Source organism: Apaloderma vittatum, unplaced genomic scaffold, assembly GCF_000703405.1.
Source record: "Apaloderma vittatum isolate BGI_N311 unplaced genomic scaffold, ASM70340v1 scaffold11035, whole genome shotgun sequence".
Classification (NCBI taxonomy): domain Eukaryota; kingdom Metazoa; phylum Chordata; class Aves; order Trogoniformes; family Trogonidae; genus Apaloderma; species Apaloderma vittatum.
Window position 1 is genome coordinate 78,344 of NW_009715514.1, and position 15,181 is coordinate 93,524.

General features: G+C 37.8%; 1 protein-coding gene across 1 annotated transcript in view; it reads left to right on the forward strand.

The window, feature by feature from the left end:
- Nucleotides 1-15,181, forward strand: part of KIAA1109 (KIAA1109 ortholog) — a 100,401-nt gene that overhangs the window by 71,311 nt on the left and 13,909 nt on the right. Inside the window, exons 58-68 of the mRNA XM_009869187.1 lie at nt 363-422; nt 1,546-1,772; nt 2,656-2,786; nt 4,247-4,370; nt 5,368-5,477; nt 6,642-6,732; nt 8,864-9,108; nt 9,721-9,936; nt 11,073-11,253; nt 12,672-12,861; nt 14,957-15,118. Coding sequence (XP_009867489.1) covers nt 363-422; nt 1,546-1,772; nt 2,656-2,786; nt 4,247-4,370; nt 5,368-5,477; nt 6,642-6,732; nt 8,864-9,108; nt 9,721-9,936; nt 11,073-11,253; nt 12,672-12,861; nt 14,957-15,118 — 1,737 coding nt within the window. The remainder of the gene's footprint in view (nt 1-362; nt 423-1,545; nt 1,773-2,655; nt 2,787-4,246; nt 4,371-5,367; nt 5,478-6,641; nt 6,733-8,863; nt 9,109-9,720; nt 9,937-11,072; nt 11,254-12,671; nt 12,862-14,956; nt 15,119-15,181) is intronic.

Genomic DNA, 15,181 nt, shown 5'->3' on the forward strand with positions numbered 1-15,181 from the left:
GACTTAACAGAAGTGGAAAGAAAAAAAGGAAGAACATGAGTGCCAGAACAATTTCCTCAGCTGTCTGCATGCAAATACCCGCAGAACAGTGCTCATCCCTCAGATGATTTGCATTTATATATGTCTGTCTTGCACTATGGTGAAGATTATAGAATTTGTGTGGAATTGCAAGTTGATATAAACTTGGATGTTATAAAATAGATTCACTTAACTAATTAAAAAATTCCACAAGACTTAAAACTAAACCTCCTATCCAGCAGCACTCATGCTTTAATTGTGGAGGCCAGGGGGCTGACGTGAAATTGGGAAGGGCTGGTCTAAAGCAATTTTCACTTTCTGCTCACTGGGTGTGCTTCATACAGGTGTCGTGCCAGATGGGACATATGAAGTATGCTCTAGGACAACAGGACAGGCTGCAGCAGGTAATACACTTTTTCCAATAAATCAAGTCCTGTCTAAGTAAAGCATTTATAAAATATGAAATTTAAATTATTATCGTTTTAATGGTGGTTTGGAGTTTGAGGTGGAGCTTCCGTTTGTTGTTTAGTGTCTTGTCTTCCTGGTAAAACTCCTCAATGTATTTCTGCTCCATCTTTTCAAGCTATTTGGCTTGTGTCACATCAGTGACACTAGTGTTAGATTTTATTTTTTGCCTAGATGAAAACACACGGTATACACATGTTTGTTACGTGGAGAATATTCTTTTATAACATGCATGTTATCCTATGGCTTGCTGTCCTAGAGACTGCTCAATATTGCAGTCCTTGTAATGCTGACACGTTGCACCCTAAGCTTCCCTTCCTACCTCATTTCTTCCAGAGACGGCTTCAGTTATTCCCAAACTCCTTCTTCCCAGTATCTCCTACTGAGTTGTTTGGACATTTGCCAGAGGCCTCAAAAATACCTGCTCGTTTCTATCTCAGTCATCATACTTGCTGGTTGTTTCTTTCTTGCCTCTTTGTCCAAATACTGCATCTGCTGTGTCTCCTGCCCTTGTAGCTTTGCTCATGGTCTCTCACTTTTTGTGCTGAGGAGGTGTAAAAATGAAGGACGCACTGCAAGTAGTAAAAATTGATCTGACATAGAATTGTTAATAGTGAAAAAAAGGATGAGTCCATGTAGATTTCGTTTTAAAGCATGAAAGGCGGCACTTATGAGAAAAACCCTGGGAAGACAGGGTATTCAGCAGGCACATTGCATATGCGTTACTACACCTTTACAGCATCGTTATTCAAGACTTGAAACTGTAAATAGGTCAATATTTTTATGTGCAGGTAGACATCCCTTAGGTTTCTTGTTGTTAGATATCCTGTTCTGGAGTAGTACGCTCGGCTGAAGTTGGAGATGCTCTCTCCTGATCATCAGCAGAGTCTGTAATTCCAGCATTTCAGTTGTGGAATCTGTTTTCATCAGAGTGGGCAGAAGAGTCAGTTCTTAGTAACTATCATATGTTATCTTCCCAACTATTACATAACTCAGTATGGGACATTTTTTAAGAGGTCAAACCAGTTAAAGTTCTTACTTTTTGTCTTTTTTTTAATACAGAAAGTAGTAGTGCTGGTACCTGGACACTGAATGTATTATGGAAGATGTGCGGTATTGATGTCCACATGGATCCAAACATTGGGAAAAGGTTAAATGCTTTAGGCAACACCCTCACAACATTGACAGGAGAAGAAGATATCGATGACATTGCTGACCTTAACTCTGTCAATATAGCTGACCTTTCAGATGAGGATGAAGTTGACACTATGTCTCCCACTGTACATGCAGTAAGTGAATCAAGCAAAATCAGTGCTGTGAATTGGAGAAGGCATGATAAAGTCTTCTGTCAAATGGAAAGATTAAGAGAAATGGAAAGATCTTAGTCTTGAGTGCAGTGTGCTACTCATTATTGCTCACCAGACGCGTGTTGCAAATGACAAGTTTGTGCCATGGTTCTCTAACTCCGTATATCAAAAGCAGGGAATCGTAGATCGTATTTCTACTGGTGTTATGTGGAAATGCTGGTCTGGGTTTGAAAATCTGGAGACAAAATGCCTACGTTCAGGTCCCTGAATTGGAAAAGCTCTGGCTATAGATAAGTTTTCTTAACAGTAGAGTTACTAACAACATGCTGCTGACCTTTCTTGGTTTCACATGGCAACTTTTTAACCGATGTTCTTTAACGGGTATCCTAAATCTCTCTCGCCTGCTAACAGTGAAAGCATCATCCCAGCACACTCATGTTCCTGTTTGTTGTTTAGAAATCAGGTGGAGGTTCGTTTTGTGGAGATGCGCGCAAGCTAACATTTGGGCAGCGGATTGTAAATCACCTGCTGGGCCTGAGCCCCCCAAACCATCGATATTCGGTTCCTGTAGAATATCTGTTGGGGTCAGCGAGGTGTGATTCTCCTCAGACTAGCAGATCACATATGAAAGCAGGCAGATCCTGCTCCTGGGGACATGTATGTAGTAGTTCCAGTGTGTCTGACTGAATGATGGGCTTTGAATCACAGGAAAGAAATCCAATCAGCTGCCTTTTGAGATGAAACTGATTATTTTGCATGCACTAGACCAAATTTTAAGGTGTGAGATTCACTTTGCCTGTTGTTAAATTGTACCACGTGTCTGTTTTTTGGATGAGGACATTGATTAAATATTTACTTTAAACAGGAGATTGTTGATCACCGACGGCAGGGAGCATCTAGTATCCAAACTGGAGAACAGCGAGGAAGAAAATTTGTGAAACGTTTAGTCGATATTAGAGAACTCAATGAGCAAGCTAAAGTTATTGACGACTTAAAGTAAGTTGGATTTTTCTTTAACTTGCACAAAGTTTGGAAAAGCAAACTGCAGCTGAGGTGGTGTGTTTTTTCTGTTCTCATCACATATCTTGAGGCATTGGGTGACGGTCAAGTCAAAACAATTGTCTTTTATTTAAAAATAAAAATTTGTCCTTTTGGATTCCGTCAGAAAAAGCTATATATGCAAGTAGTCCCATGTTTGTCAAGTTCTTCCCCAAGTGCCAAATTAACCTATATTCTTTTTGGTTCTGCATTGCAATGACTGATAATAATCAGTTTCTTACTGATTCAGAATCATAGTTTCATCTTGTTTTATTATCACAGTGATTACTTTAACAAAATGTATTACTTTGTAACTGTAATAGCCTTAGTCTTGTTTACTGGAAGAAGAAGAATTAAAAAAATCAGCTATTTTTGATTCTTGTAGGTGATATTTTAAAATTACATCTACTAGGCTGTACTTGAGAAAACCTTGAAGAAGAAATTATTTCAAATTTCCTAAGTTTCACCACATTTACTCCTGTGAATTTTATTAGTAATTTTTCATAGTCATGGTGTCTTGGGCTTGCTTCCCCCCCACCTCCCTTCCCTGAGACAGTATTATTATAATTGGATCTGTCTGCGATGGGAATAAAGATCTTGGTAATTACGTGTTAAATGAGAAGACATGTTTTCCTGCTTCTGCTTCGGATAAAATCACTGTCACCATTCAGAGGGAAATGGTATCCAAAATTTCAATTTTAAGCTAAATGTGTTTTTTCTAGTAAGAGAATCAAAAATTTTGGTGCCTGCCTTTTCTCAGTTGATGAATGCTTCAAAGAACTGTGATTCTTTCCAAGCAGCAGTTGCTTTACACTTCTTTTTTTTTAATAATTTGGCAGCTTTTTTTTCCTGTAGAAGGTAATGCGCTACAGAAGCCTGTCGTGGCTGTGGCAGGGCATTGGACTGTTCTAACAGGAAGATGTTTCTTTTTTTCTTCTGGGAATTCTCAGATTTACTCATTATGTTTCTTTTTAATGAAAGACCTGTCATGTGATTGAAAGGAGGTTTTAAATCTAACCGTTACAACTAGGACTTTCTGAAACAGAGTTGCTGGATAGACATTTTTATTCTCTGCCTCAGTAGCACGGTTATTTAGGGGTCTCTTTGCACACTAGTTTGTTTTAGGTTCACTCTCTGCTCTGATAAGTCACATGGAGACAGAAGCCTTGAAATTAAGAGTCCTCTTAAGGACAAAATAATATACCTGACAAAGTCGTACCATGAAACAAGAAATAAATCTTGTACAGGTGTATTTGGCACTGGTCATAACTACTAGAAGAAATAAGAAAATGGGATGATTCCTAGGAAAAAAATTGTCATTGCAATGCAGATTTTGAAAGAGTGAAAATAATGTCACCTGTTTGCAAGGTAACTCAACTATTATTTATGCCCATAACTTAACCATTATTTATCCCCAGAAAATTAGGTGCAAGTGAAGGAACTATAAATCAAGAAATACAGCGCTATCAGCAATTGGAGTCTGTGGCTGTGAATGATATCCGCCGAGATGTGCGTAAAAAGCTACGAAGATCAAGTATGAGGGTGAGCAGTGTTAAGTGACTTTAAAAATATAATAGCATTTGTGTTAGGTATTTCTTTGCTGCATGTTGATTAAAACAACGGAGTTGTTAGTAATGGGAAAGTAAGGTGTAGGTTATCAAATAGTTCAGCAACCACTTAACCTTTAGGGGGAACAGGGGAAAGATTTTTCTTGCTTGTAGCAATGGTGATTGGAAAACTGGAATTTCACAAATACTATCATGTACATGGGTTTATTTGTACACTCAGAAGAAATAGCCAGAAAATGTATCTTTATAGGTATCATTTACTTCTACTCTTAGCAGATTTTAAAGTGATTCCTTGTTGGAGTGATGAGTGCCAAGGCAAGCATGTTATCTGCCTGGGCAAATGATAGAGAAATGCATTGTATCCCGCCTGGCACGCGTGCTTTTTATAAGTGTGGCTCGTCTATAAATGAACAGTGTGTTTGCGAAGTTAGGTGATGTGAAAAATAAAAACAAGCCTCTAAGCATAGACGCTAAAAGAAACTGGTCAAAAAACTAGTGTTGCTAGCAGTCTACAAATACATGGGGCTGCTGTCCTGAATGCTGCTAAACAAACCTGGCAAAACACTGTTTTCAGCGTGTCCTAGTGCGTGAGCTTCAAGTATGATGCTTCATTAATAAGAAAAGGTCTTGTAAATGGTTATCGGTTTGCAGCTCTTTCTCAGGTGCTCACCTTCTTCTGTTACGGCAGTGGTAGCTAGGAAGGATGTCTGTTGAAGTGGTCGGGTGGCTTTGAGTGTACTTCTGATGACAGGATAGTACAAATTCTAGCAGACAGGAAGAGTGAGCATGTATCCAGAAGCAAGATAAAGATGCTGGCCAATGCTTCTAGCTGATGCATTTTAGCTAGTATGGAACAACAAAAATATTTACTTCACTGGCACACCTGTGTAAAATAGTGCTTTAGCTTGCTAAAGTTTCAGGGTTTTTTGTCTCTGTGTTCTTGGTGAATTTAACTCTTGTTTTTGATTTAGGCTGCCTCCTTGAAAGACAAATGGGGTCTCAGCTACAAGCCCAGTTATAGCCGATCTAAGAGTATTTCAGCATCAGGAAGACCACCTCTGAAGAGAATGGACAGAACAAGGTAAGTGTCTGGGAATTGAAGGTCTGTGATGGCATCAACAACGGATGAAACAGAGGCAACGTGGGGCTTTGGCTGTAGGAGTCCTCTTATTATAGGCAGGGGCTTTGTGTGCTGGAACTGGGTAGGAGGAGGTCATTTTTAAGACAGGCATCCTTCCACTTTTTTTTTTTGTAAGCTTCTCTTTTAACAGACTTAATAGCCTGTCAAATGCGAAGTTTCCACTTCCACAACTACTTCAGGTTTTCTACAGAATTCTTCTTTTGAGACCAGCCGAAGAAACGTGTATAATGAAAAATGTCATTTTATGGTCATTTTGCTTTCTACTTTTCAATGATCTACTCTAAAAAAGGGCTGTTGTAATGAGAAGAGATTTAAAAATTCTTTTTGTGAATGATAATTTTATTTTTATCTCTTCAGCTCTATAATGTGTATTGGTTTTGTTTCCTTGTTTAATACCTGCTGAGCAAAGTAGTTATGTAATGATGCTTTGTAGTCAAGTGCTTACTTGAATTTTAGAATAAATGTGTTTGAGTCTGTCACTCCTGTAGATCCAACTGAAACATTCAAAGTTTGGGATTAAAACTGTGCTTCATGATTAGGTATTTAAATCTGAAAGATTTGAAAATTTAAAAGGTTGAGAGGTGTTTGCTATTAGAATATAAATTCTCTAATAGAAATTTGAATCTTTCTGTAGAAGTGAATGGATATTTATACATAACTCAGATATGAAAATATCACACAGCAGATATTCCAGGATAAAAACTTAATGAGTACTTGTTGTGAATGAAAAGTAGTATGCATAGATAAGGCTAAATAATTCAATTCACTTGCATCAGAGAATGAATAATCTACTAATTTGTTTTATATCCCATATAGTAGATCACAAATCTTATTTTTTCTAGAATTTCTGCATGTTGGCTCAGAATTGAAAAATTTGTGTAAAGTAATAAGCAGAGATTGGCTAGGGATAGACTATTGGCCAAGTAGTGTGTAGCTTCCTGTTCTTTCCTGCTCCCCATCGTTTTTTCCATAGCATGGACCTTAAGTGTTTCAATTTAAGTACTGACATTTTATTGCTTTCTATTTGTGTGTTTAAAAGGTTTCATGAATGTAAAATCTTATAGGAAAACTCAACGAGCTGTTGTGTTTTGATTTTGTTTACAGCTCTCGCCTAGGAGACAGCGAAGACCTCCCAGATATCCGGGTAGATGCTGCATCTCCTGGACCACGAGTAACTTTCAACATACAGGACTCTGTAAGAATTATTTTATATGCCATATAATTACATTTCCTGTGCTATTTGGTCATAAGTTCATGAGATAAATATACTTAGACAGACCTGAATTGCTCGTAGGTTTCTGTGTGTCTGGCAGTGCGTGCATCAAATTATGGATGTGCTTTTGGGAAATGGATTTGTTGTGACAGAAGACAGATGTGGTTTGGTTTCTTAAGGCAGAAATGAATTAAATTATTAGAGAAAGCTTTTGGAAATAGTTTGCTTTAGACTGACACAGTACTATATGGTTGTCTGGGAATTTTTATCAGAAGTGTGCAAAAAATCATCTCTTATATTTTGTGATTCAATATATAGAGAGTTTTGGAGATGGGTATTAGTTTGTGCAGCCCTGCAGGTATATCCTTATGTGTGTTAGAAACGGACAGTGGAACCGATGGTTTTGTTTCTTGCTGTCTTTTCTCATTTTGAACATGTTCCTGTTATGTTGATTTTGCATGGCTGAGTTTGTAATTGTTTTAATTTTTGTTTTTATTTTTTTCCCGTTTCTGATTAAGTTGAATAAAACAGCTTTGGGGATTGCACAACAATCCAGCTGTCCAGGGGAAGGGTATTTTCAGGTATTTCTGAGAATAAATATGAAACAAGTATTCTTTGCCAGAGAACTAATTTATCTCACAGGGAGCTGCTTTTCAATGTTTCATCTCTTTTGCGCTCAGCTAAACAGAATGTATATTAAATAGAAAAATAATTAAAATGTAGAGTAAGCAGAAGATGATTGATTGTTCATGAACTTTCCAGAGTGTTTCTACACCCTTATGTAGACTGAAAGCTTGCTAGATGTGTGAGAAGAATTACTGGAATTTTGTCTATATAGTTATGAAGACTGACTGAGGCTGATTTAAAGTGATTTAAGTCTAGCCTTGAAATGTGCTTTAGAGGAGGATTTTAGAGTGTGTGCCTTCATCTGTGACTTTGTGATAAAAGGTTGCATCAACACCAGTACCATATAATGGGTAGGTGAGAGGACATCTCCTCACACTATTTCTCTTGGAATTCCTGTACTGAATGCAGAGTAAGACATTTTCATATAACGGTGTGCCAAAACTTGATACCCAGAGAATAAATGGTGAAGTTGAACTGCTTTAAAAAACTTTTTCAGGGGGAATGGTAAAGACTTTTTTTCCCCCCATTAAAAAAACCCAACCAAAACACAACTACGGCAAAACAAAACCAACCAACTGAAACTAGAAACTCAGGAGATAGTAATGTACTTTATCTGCTAGGAAATTCCTGAGAGAGGGTTGGAAATAAAACATAGAAATATCCTTTGCCCATTTATATGTTTGTATTTAAAAGCTGGGTTACGTCTTGTTGTTTATCTTATGTTTGAGTCCAGTTAGCTTCAGTTTTGTCGGCATAGCAAAATGCTAGGGAGGTATCAAATGTTAAATGTTAGGAAAAAAAAATCCCCAAACCCCTCAAACCACTTACTGACATTGCCACGTCGCTTCTCTAATTAGAATTTGCAGACATCTGCGTATCTCTGTAACACCAGGTAGTGCTGGTGTTAATGCTTCTAGATATTTTTACAGGCATTTTGAGAAATTAGTGTTTGAGAAGTGCTTGTGGCGTGTTTTCTGTGAGAATTGCCGTCCTCGTAAATCTGGCCTGAGGCTCGTTTTGTGCTAAAGCACGTGTGCCCGAGCACAGCGCTGGCTGCAAAGCGGCGCCGTACATTCTGCGTTAGCGTTCTGCATGCACGCCTCACTAACGCTCCTGGGTGCCTCACCCCCCTGTGAGGTTCACGATGATTTTTTTTGCTATCTTCTGTTCTTTTGTTTCAAAATATTCTTGAAGTGTTTCCATTCCTTCTGATGGCATGAACTGGTCAGAGCATGACACATATTCAGCTAACAGACTGAACTCAACCACGAGGTGATGGCAAACATGTCCCCACCAAGCTTTCATTTCTCTCTTTTCCATAATCAGTCTTGCAATTTCTACACCTGCTGCCTCTGTATTATGAGCAACTTGGGAGTGAGAGTTTCTCATAGTACTCCTGCTTTTTTATTTCCTGAACTATCTAATGCATTCTCGGTGGAAACGATACCTGTGGAAATTTAATGTGTTTTTGTCTTTTTATAATTAGTTTCCAGAGGAGACAGAAATGGACCTTTTGTCTGTAACTATTGATGGTCCCTCCCATTACTCATCTACTAGTGAAGGCTCATGCTCGGTATTTGGTTCACCCAAAACTCCAGTTGTCTTCTCACCCGGCATTCCCTTCCAGCCTGAAGAAGGACGCCGGGATGACAGCTTGTCATCAAGCAGTGAAGACTCTGAGAAGGAGGATGACCACGAAAGAGAGAGGACGTATTTTTATAGGAAACCACCGTAAGTAATGGTCCTGTGGAAGAACACAGAAAGCGAGAAAATACACCTGAAACACTTATTTTCAAGCTACAAATTGTGTAACTGATTTTGCCTCAAGTGTGTCTGTGGAAGGCAAGGAAGGCTGAGGTGACTATGAGAAGGAGGAATTCTGGTCTGAAAAGGAGACAACTGTTAGAAATTTCAGGGCTTGGAACAGAATTTATGAGTGTGTAAAGTGAGTTTTTTGAGGCGCAGGGTGAGTTTAACTGGGACCAAGTGACAAATTTGTCAAATATAGCATAACTTGCAGTTTTATCCAGTTGTTACACTTCCACCAAGTGCAGGTAATGATGGAACTATTTACAGATATGACAATTATTTTATATTTTTTTTGTTTCTTTTCTTGATAGAGAATCTAAGAAAGACTCAGTTCTTTGTAGTACTGTGTCCTAAGACAGGGTAATTAGTAATATGTTAATGGCGGATGGTTCGCTCTGTTGCTCTCTATCAGATAAGGCCTTTTCCAGACAAATTCTTGAAAAATTATGTACTAAGTGGGCACATCGTAGAAGAAAGCCTCCTACCATCTGTTCAGGTCAATGTCATACTAATATGTCGCCCACAATCACGCAGGAGTACCTCTCGCAAGAAAGCAACGGGCTTTGCTGCTGTCCACCAGCTGTTCACTGAGCGCTGGCCGACAACACCCACCAACAGAAGTGTGACTGGCACAACCACCGAGAGAAATATTGACTTTGAGCTTGATATCAGGGTTGAAATCGATTGTGGGAAATGTGTACTGCACCCTACGATGCTTCAGCAAGAACACGATGACATTAGTTTGCGAAGGTGAGAAATGTGTTAGTTGCCTTAAGTGAAGGGTGTGAGTACTTAATTCTACTTTAGCTGTTCAGTCCATCTGATACTTCCATCACTTAAATTGTGACCATAGGTGCAATAATTAATGACTTCTAAGCACTGACCTGTTTGAAAAATATGGATGGTGGATGCATTAGTTGATTAACATCACTGTATCTGTAGCCATTATCACTACTTTACAGTATCACTGTAAGATGCAGTTGTTATGGCTGAGTATGGCATGGGGAGGTGCGTTTGTTTAGCAAGAATAAGTGTATGCCTCTCTCCTGGTTTGATTTTGTTAAATCGTGTTTTATCTTTCATCAGCAAAATGTTAGGCTCAAAGCATGAAGTAACTTTACAACTCAGTGAATCCTCATAACGGTTGGTCTCGTAGTGAGGCTTCTAGTCTTGTTTTCTCATGATCTCATTATTTTCCAAGTGTAAAAGCATGCTGATACTTTGTATATTGCTTAATAAAATGCATATTTTAGTATATCAGGCTGCACAAGTGCTTTACTTGTGATGCTAATGAGATTTGATGTCATTTTTAGTTTTTAAATTCTCCTTTTTCATGTGTATGTGAATGAGGATTTAATGGCAGCTTTACGTTACTTTTTAGAGTTGGATAAGTTTATTAATAATGTGGTGAGTTTTTAGAAATTTGTCGACAAAGATAATGCTTAACAAGTAAGCAGGTGTAGTATAAGGAAATGAGATTTACTTGTTGTAACTCTAATTGTAAGAAATAAGAACAAATGAGACATCTTGTTACTGAGAGGTACACATAGGAGATCTGTAATTAGAAAAGAGTTTGTTTTCCATCTTTTCAAGACATATTTTTATAAGAATTGGTACAGGAGAACAAAAGCAGCTCTGGAAAATTTATATGTAGACAAGACTTTACAGCTAAGAAGGAAGAATGTTAAGTTTTCTGCACATCAAAGAGTTTTTCACAGATCATATTGAGATGAAGTTGACTGTATGAGTACAGAGCTTTGGAAGGTGTTTTTCCAATGACAGAATAATGTTGTAGACATATCTAATTCTTTTTTTAATGCTAGAAAATATATTAATTAATATGAGTATTCAGCTTGCTGAAATAACACGCAATCTGTTTATTTTAGGAGCTATGATAGGAGCTCCAGAAGTTTGGATCAAGAGTCTCCTTCAAAAAAGAAGAAATTTCAAACGAATTATGCATCTACTACTCATTTACTTGCTGGCAAGAAAGTGCCATCATCTCTACAGACAAAATCTAGTGATGTGGAAACAACTGTGTTCTACATTCCTGGGGTGGATGTAAAGGTAAAAGGAGTGTGTAACTCAGCAGGGAAACACTTGCTGGTTCTCTCTGCTCAAATACGATTTTAAAGCAAGTATGGTGTTACAGTGTGTACAAGTTTATATATACAGAGCACGTCAGCAAAATCTTTTTTCCATTATGTAGGTATTGCTACAATTGGAGTAACAATTTATGTAGTAGTACACTGAAAACTGATAGATGCTCTTACCCTCATTTTTTTTAGGGAGGAGAAAACACAGAATCGTGTATGTACCATCAAAAATAGAACTATAGCAAAATGGTGCTCCATAACAAACCATGTGTGGGATATTACGTAATGAAGTTAGTTCTGTTAACATTCTGGGGTCTAAAACTAGACATTTATTTTGGATATTTTCTTGTCTGACAGTTCATTTTATTGTATGCCCTTTTTAAATGAAGATGTGTTCACTGTCAGTAATTCACGGGCAGGGCAGCTTAGTAGTTGGCCCGCTAACACACAAAGCTCTCTTACTACAGCTTCTCTGTTGCTTAGTATAGCAGTCTCAGTCTTGGTATAAAAACTATTTTTTAAAGACAGTGTTCTCTCAAGCACTGTCACACTGCACACTCCCTTGTTTTTTGTTGGTGGTTGTTTTTTTTTTTTAATCACTCTTTCTATATCCTAGTAAAAAAGGTTCTCAAAAGAAATATTCTTGTATTAGTGATGGGACATCCTACTGAATCCGAACAGGAAAAATAGGTCAGTGCTGCTTGGAAACTTCATGCAGTTCAGCTGAGGCAATGCCATAAATCAAATGCTTTTCTTTAGAAACAGCCTGGCTTTTTTGGCCTTGTGGTGTGAAGGGATATGTGTGTCCATTTCCCAGTATTCCAGACTGTCTTCAGTGATAACAGTTATGTGTCAGGTCCTGCCTGTTGCCTTTAGTAAGGTTAGGAGTAACTAAACATCCTCTGCAGCTTTTGTATTCTATATTTTCATTGACAGCATATCATGTACATATAGGAGGTGTGAACTCTTGGAATATTGTTTTTATTTTTAATGCAACTTTCTGTATGCCAGTGCAATACTTGTATTATGCAATAAGACAGACAGCAAACACCTGCCAACAGGAACAAATAGTTGGTGGCACAAGATCTGTACAGCGAGCAGAGCGGAGGAGCAAACTTTAGGCATTTTTCCTAAGTAGTTCGTTTCCTCTGTTGCTCCGTTTCCTTGCTACTTAGTAGTTTAGTAATTTACCTATTCTTTTGTACAAAGATTTCAGATCTTTATGTGCACTGACTATATCTGTAGAATGTGAAATGTAGTGTATCTTACAAAAATATTTTGGTAAGTAATGAAAAAAAAAATTAATCTGAAGTGAGGGAGTGACTCTGAGCTGCTGTACAGAAATTGAGCTGCTTATATGAAGTAACTTAATCTTTCTTTGCTTTCCAGTTGCACTACAACTCTAAGACTTTAAAAACTGAATCGCCAAATACTTCTCGAGGATCCTCTTTGCCAAGAACCCTTTCCAAAGAGTCCAAGCTGTATGGTATGAAAGACACTGCCACATCTCCTTTATCTAGCACTATCCACAGCAAGACTAACACCTTACTTCCTCCCCAACCCCCACCCATCCCATCAGGTACTTACAGACAATAACCTTCTAAAACTATCATGGATATATATTTTCATGTAATCTACTAGCTTTAGATCTGTCAGCATATTATCTGAAGCAGTGAAGCACCTGAAGTCTTAACTTTGGCAGCAGAAACCTGATCCCAGAAGCATCAATGCAGTTCATGAAGCTGCATTTCGAGAAATCTTTTGCCCCAAACTAGTCTTGGTAATATTTCTGGTGTAGTCACCATATCCCAGTGATGAGCCGTCATTGCTTTTCATTTCATTTAACAAAATAATGCTTATTACCGGAAAATAAAATTTAATTGTCTCTATAAAAAACTAAATGCTCACTGCTTTTCTTCATGTTCCAAGGAAAAAATAATTCAAACGAATCCTTGCTTCCCCACACTGCACTATTCAAAGAATACTTTCAGCTTTTACATGCTTTCTGCTGCACAACTAATGTGTAAATTATTGCTTTCTGCAACTGGGTTATTTCTTGTCATAGTGAAGCAGCTGTTAGCATGTATTTGTATTAACCAAATTGCCAGCCTAGGGCCCTTAGCTGTTTCAGGCCCTTAAATAACGCTGATATGGAGTAACATGAGCTCCAATACTTCCAGTTTTACCTCAGACGATTCCTATTTTCAAGCAGGAGTCTGTTACAGCATGTCAGATCTAGGGGTATGTAGATTGCACCTCCAACTTCTGGGAGATTCACTCTTCTCTCCTTTGGCATTTGAATATCACTTTAAAAACAAAGCCAAAATTGTGTCAGATTTTGATGAGCTGGCAAAATGAATAAGTGAAAAAAAGTGACGTAGGATTCTTTGTGGGGTTGTTTCTTTTGAAAACCAGCAGAGATGCTGTGAGAGAACAGTGAAGTGGGGACGCCTTCCTCAATTATCCATGGTGTTGAATTGTTAGCTCCTACTCCTTGAAGTGTCCATTCTCTTTTTGATTACCAAATGTTGTGTAATCTTGGTTTATACCGCTTTTCTTCATTTTTCTTCTGTATTTTCCTGTCTTCTTTCCAATCTTTGCCTCTCAATTTTTACCATGTCATGCCCAGTTACTGAGTCTTGTTGTTTTAATGTCCAAGCTCTGAATTTGGTGGGGGGCTTACAGAAATGGCACTATTACGATGATATAAAAGTCTCCCAAAACTAAGAATGGCAGTTACTATATTTCTTCATGCATTGTATTTATTTAAGTGTTAATTAATTCCGAATTGTTCGGAAACACATTGATTCTTATTTAAATTACTTTACCTCTGAAACGGAAACCACCTTGTGTTACTGTCTTTGGTCTTAAGGAAGAGCAAGACAGGACTTGACCAGAGTAGCTTGCATAGAATGAAAATTGATGGCTTGGTGCTTTTTTAGCAAAGAAAAGGGTTTTTAATCTCCATTTCAATTGTCTTGTTAATGTTTATATTTTTCTTGGAGAATTTAAAATCAGTATCCTCATGTATTTTTATTTATCCTAACAGATGTATTTCATAGAGAGAGTAATTGAGCTGATACTAATACCTTCTGTGTGTATTTGTATTTTGGTGAGCAAGTATCCAGGTGTTAACCTCTTGCACAGGTTTAGCAGACAACAGTCATTTTATCAGTTTATATTCTGGCTAGCTCCAAGCTTTTAAAAACACTGGTTGATTTATAATCTTTAGGTATTCTTTGCATAAATGTAGCAGGACTTGTTATTTCCAGTTTGAATTTTCTGATTTATTTTCCCAGTTTAAACTGACCTTCTCCCCAGGCTCATACATTAATTTTTTTATAATTCCAATTATTTTTGAGGCAGTTGTGGTTACTTTGCATTACTTTGGAGCAGAATTATGTGTGTCTGATTTGAGTGCAGTTTTTTTTTAAAGTGATGTGGTGACCTTGACAGCGCTCCATCAAGAACGTGTACAATGGAAATATGATCAAGTATGACAGACCGATAGTTGTTTTTGCACAGTTTTCTTAGTGAAAACTTATGCTTTAATTTTTGCTAACTGATCTGATTTATGCCTTCTCAGGTGGTGTTACATGGAATTACAAGATGATGTTTACTAGTTATGGCTGAGTGGTATTACGTTAGACAAATTGATCTTTTAAATGTTGCAGCCAAAGGGAAAGGAAGTGGTGGAGTGAAAACTGCCAAACTGTACGCATGGGTTGCGCTGCAGTCGCTGCCAGAGGAAATGGTAATTAGCCCGTGTCTACTGGACTTCCTAGAGAAAGCTCTCGAAACCATTCCAATTACACCCATCGAAAGGAATTACACGGGTAAGTTGCGTATTTGTATTTTAGAACTCTACACGTTTTCTTATTTATCTTCCGGTGACATTG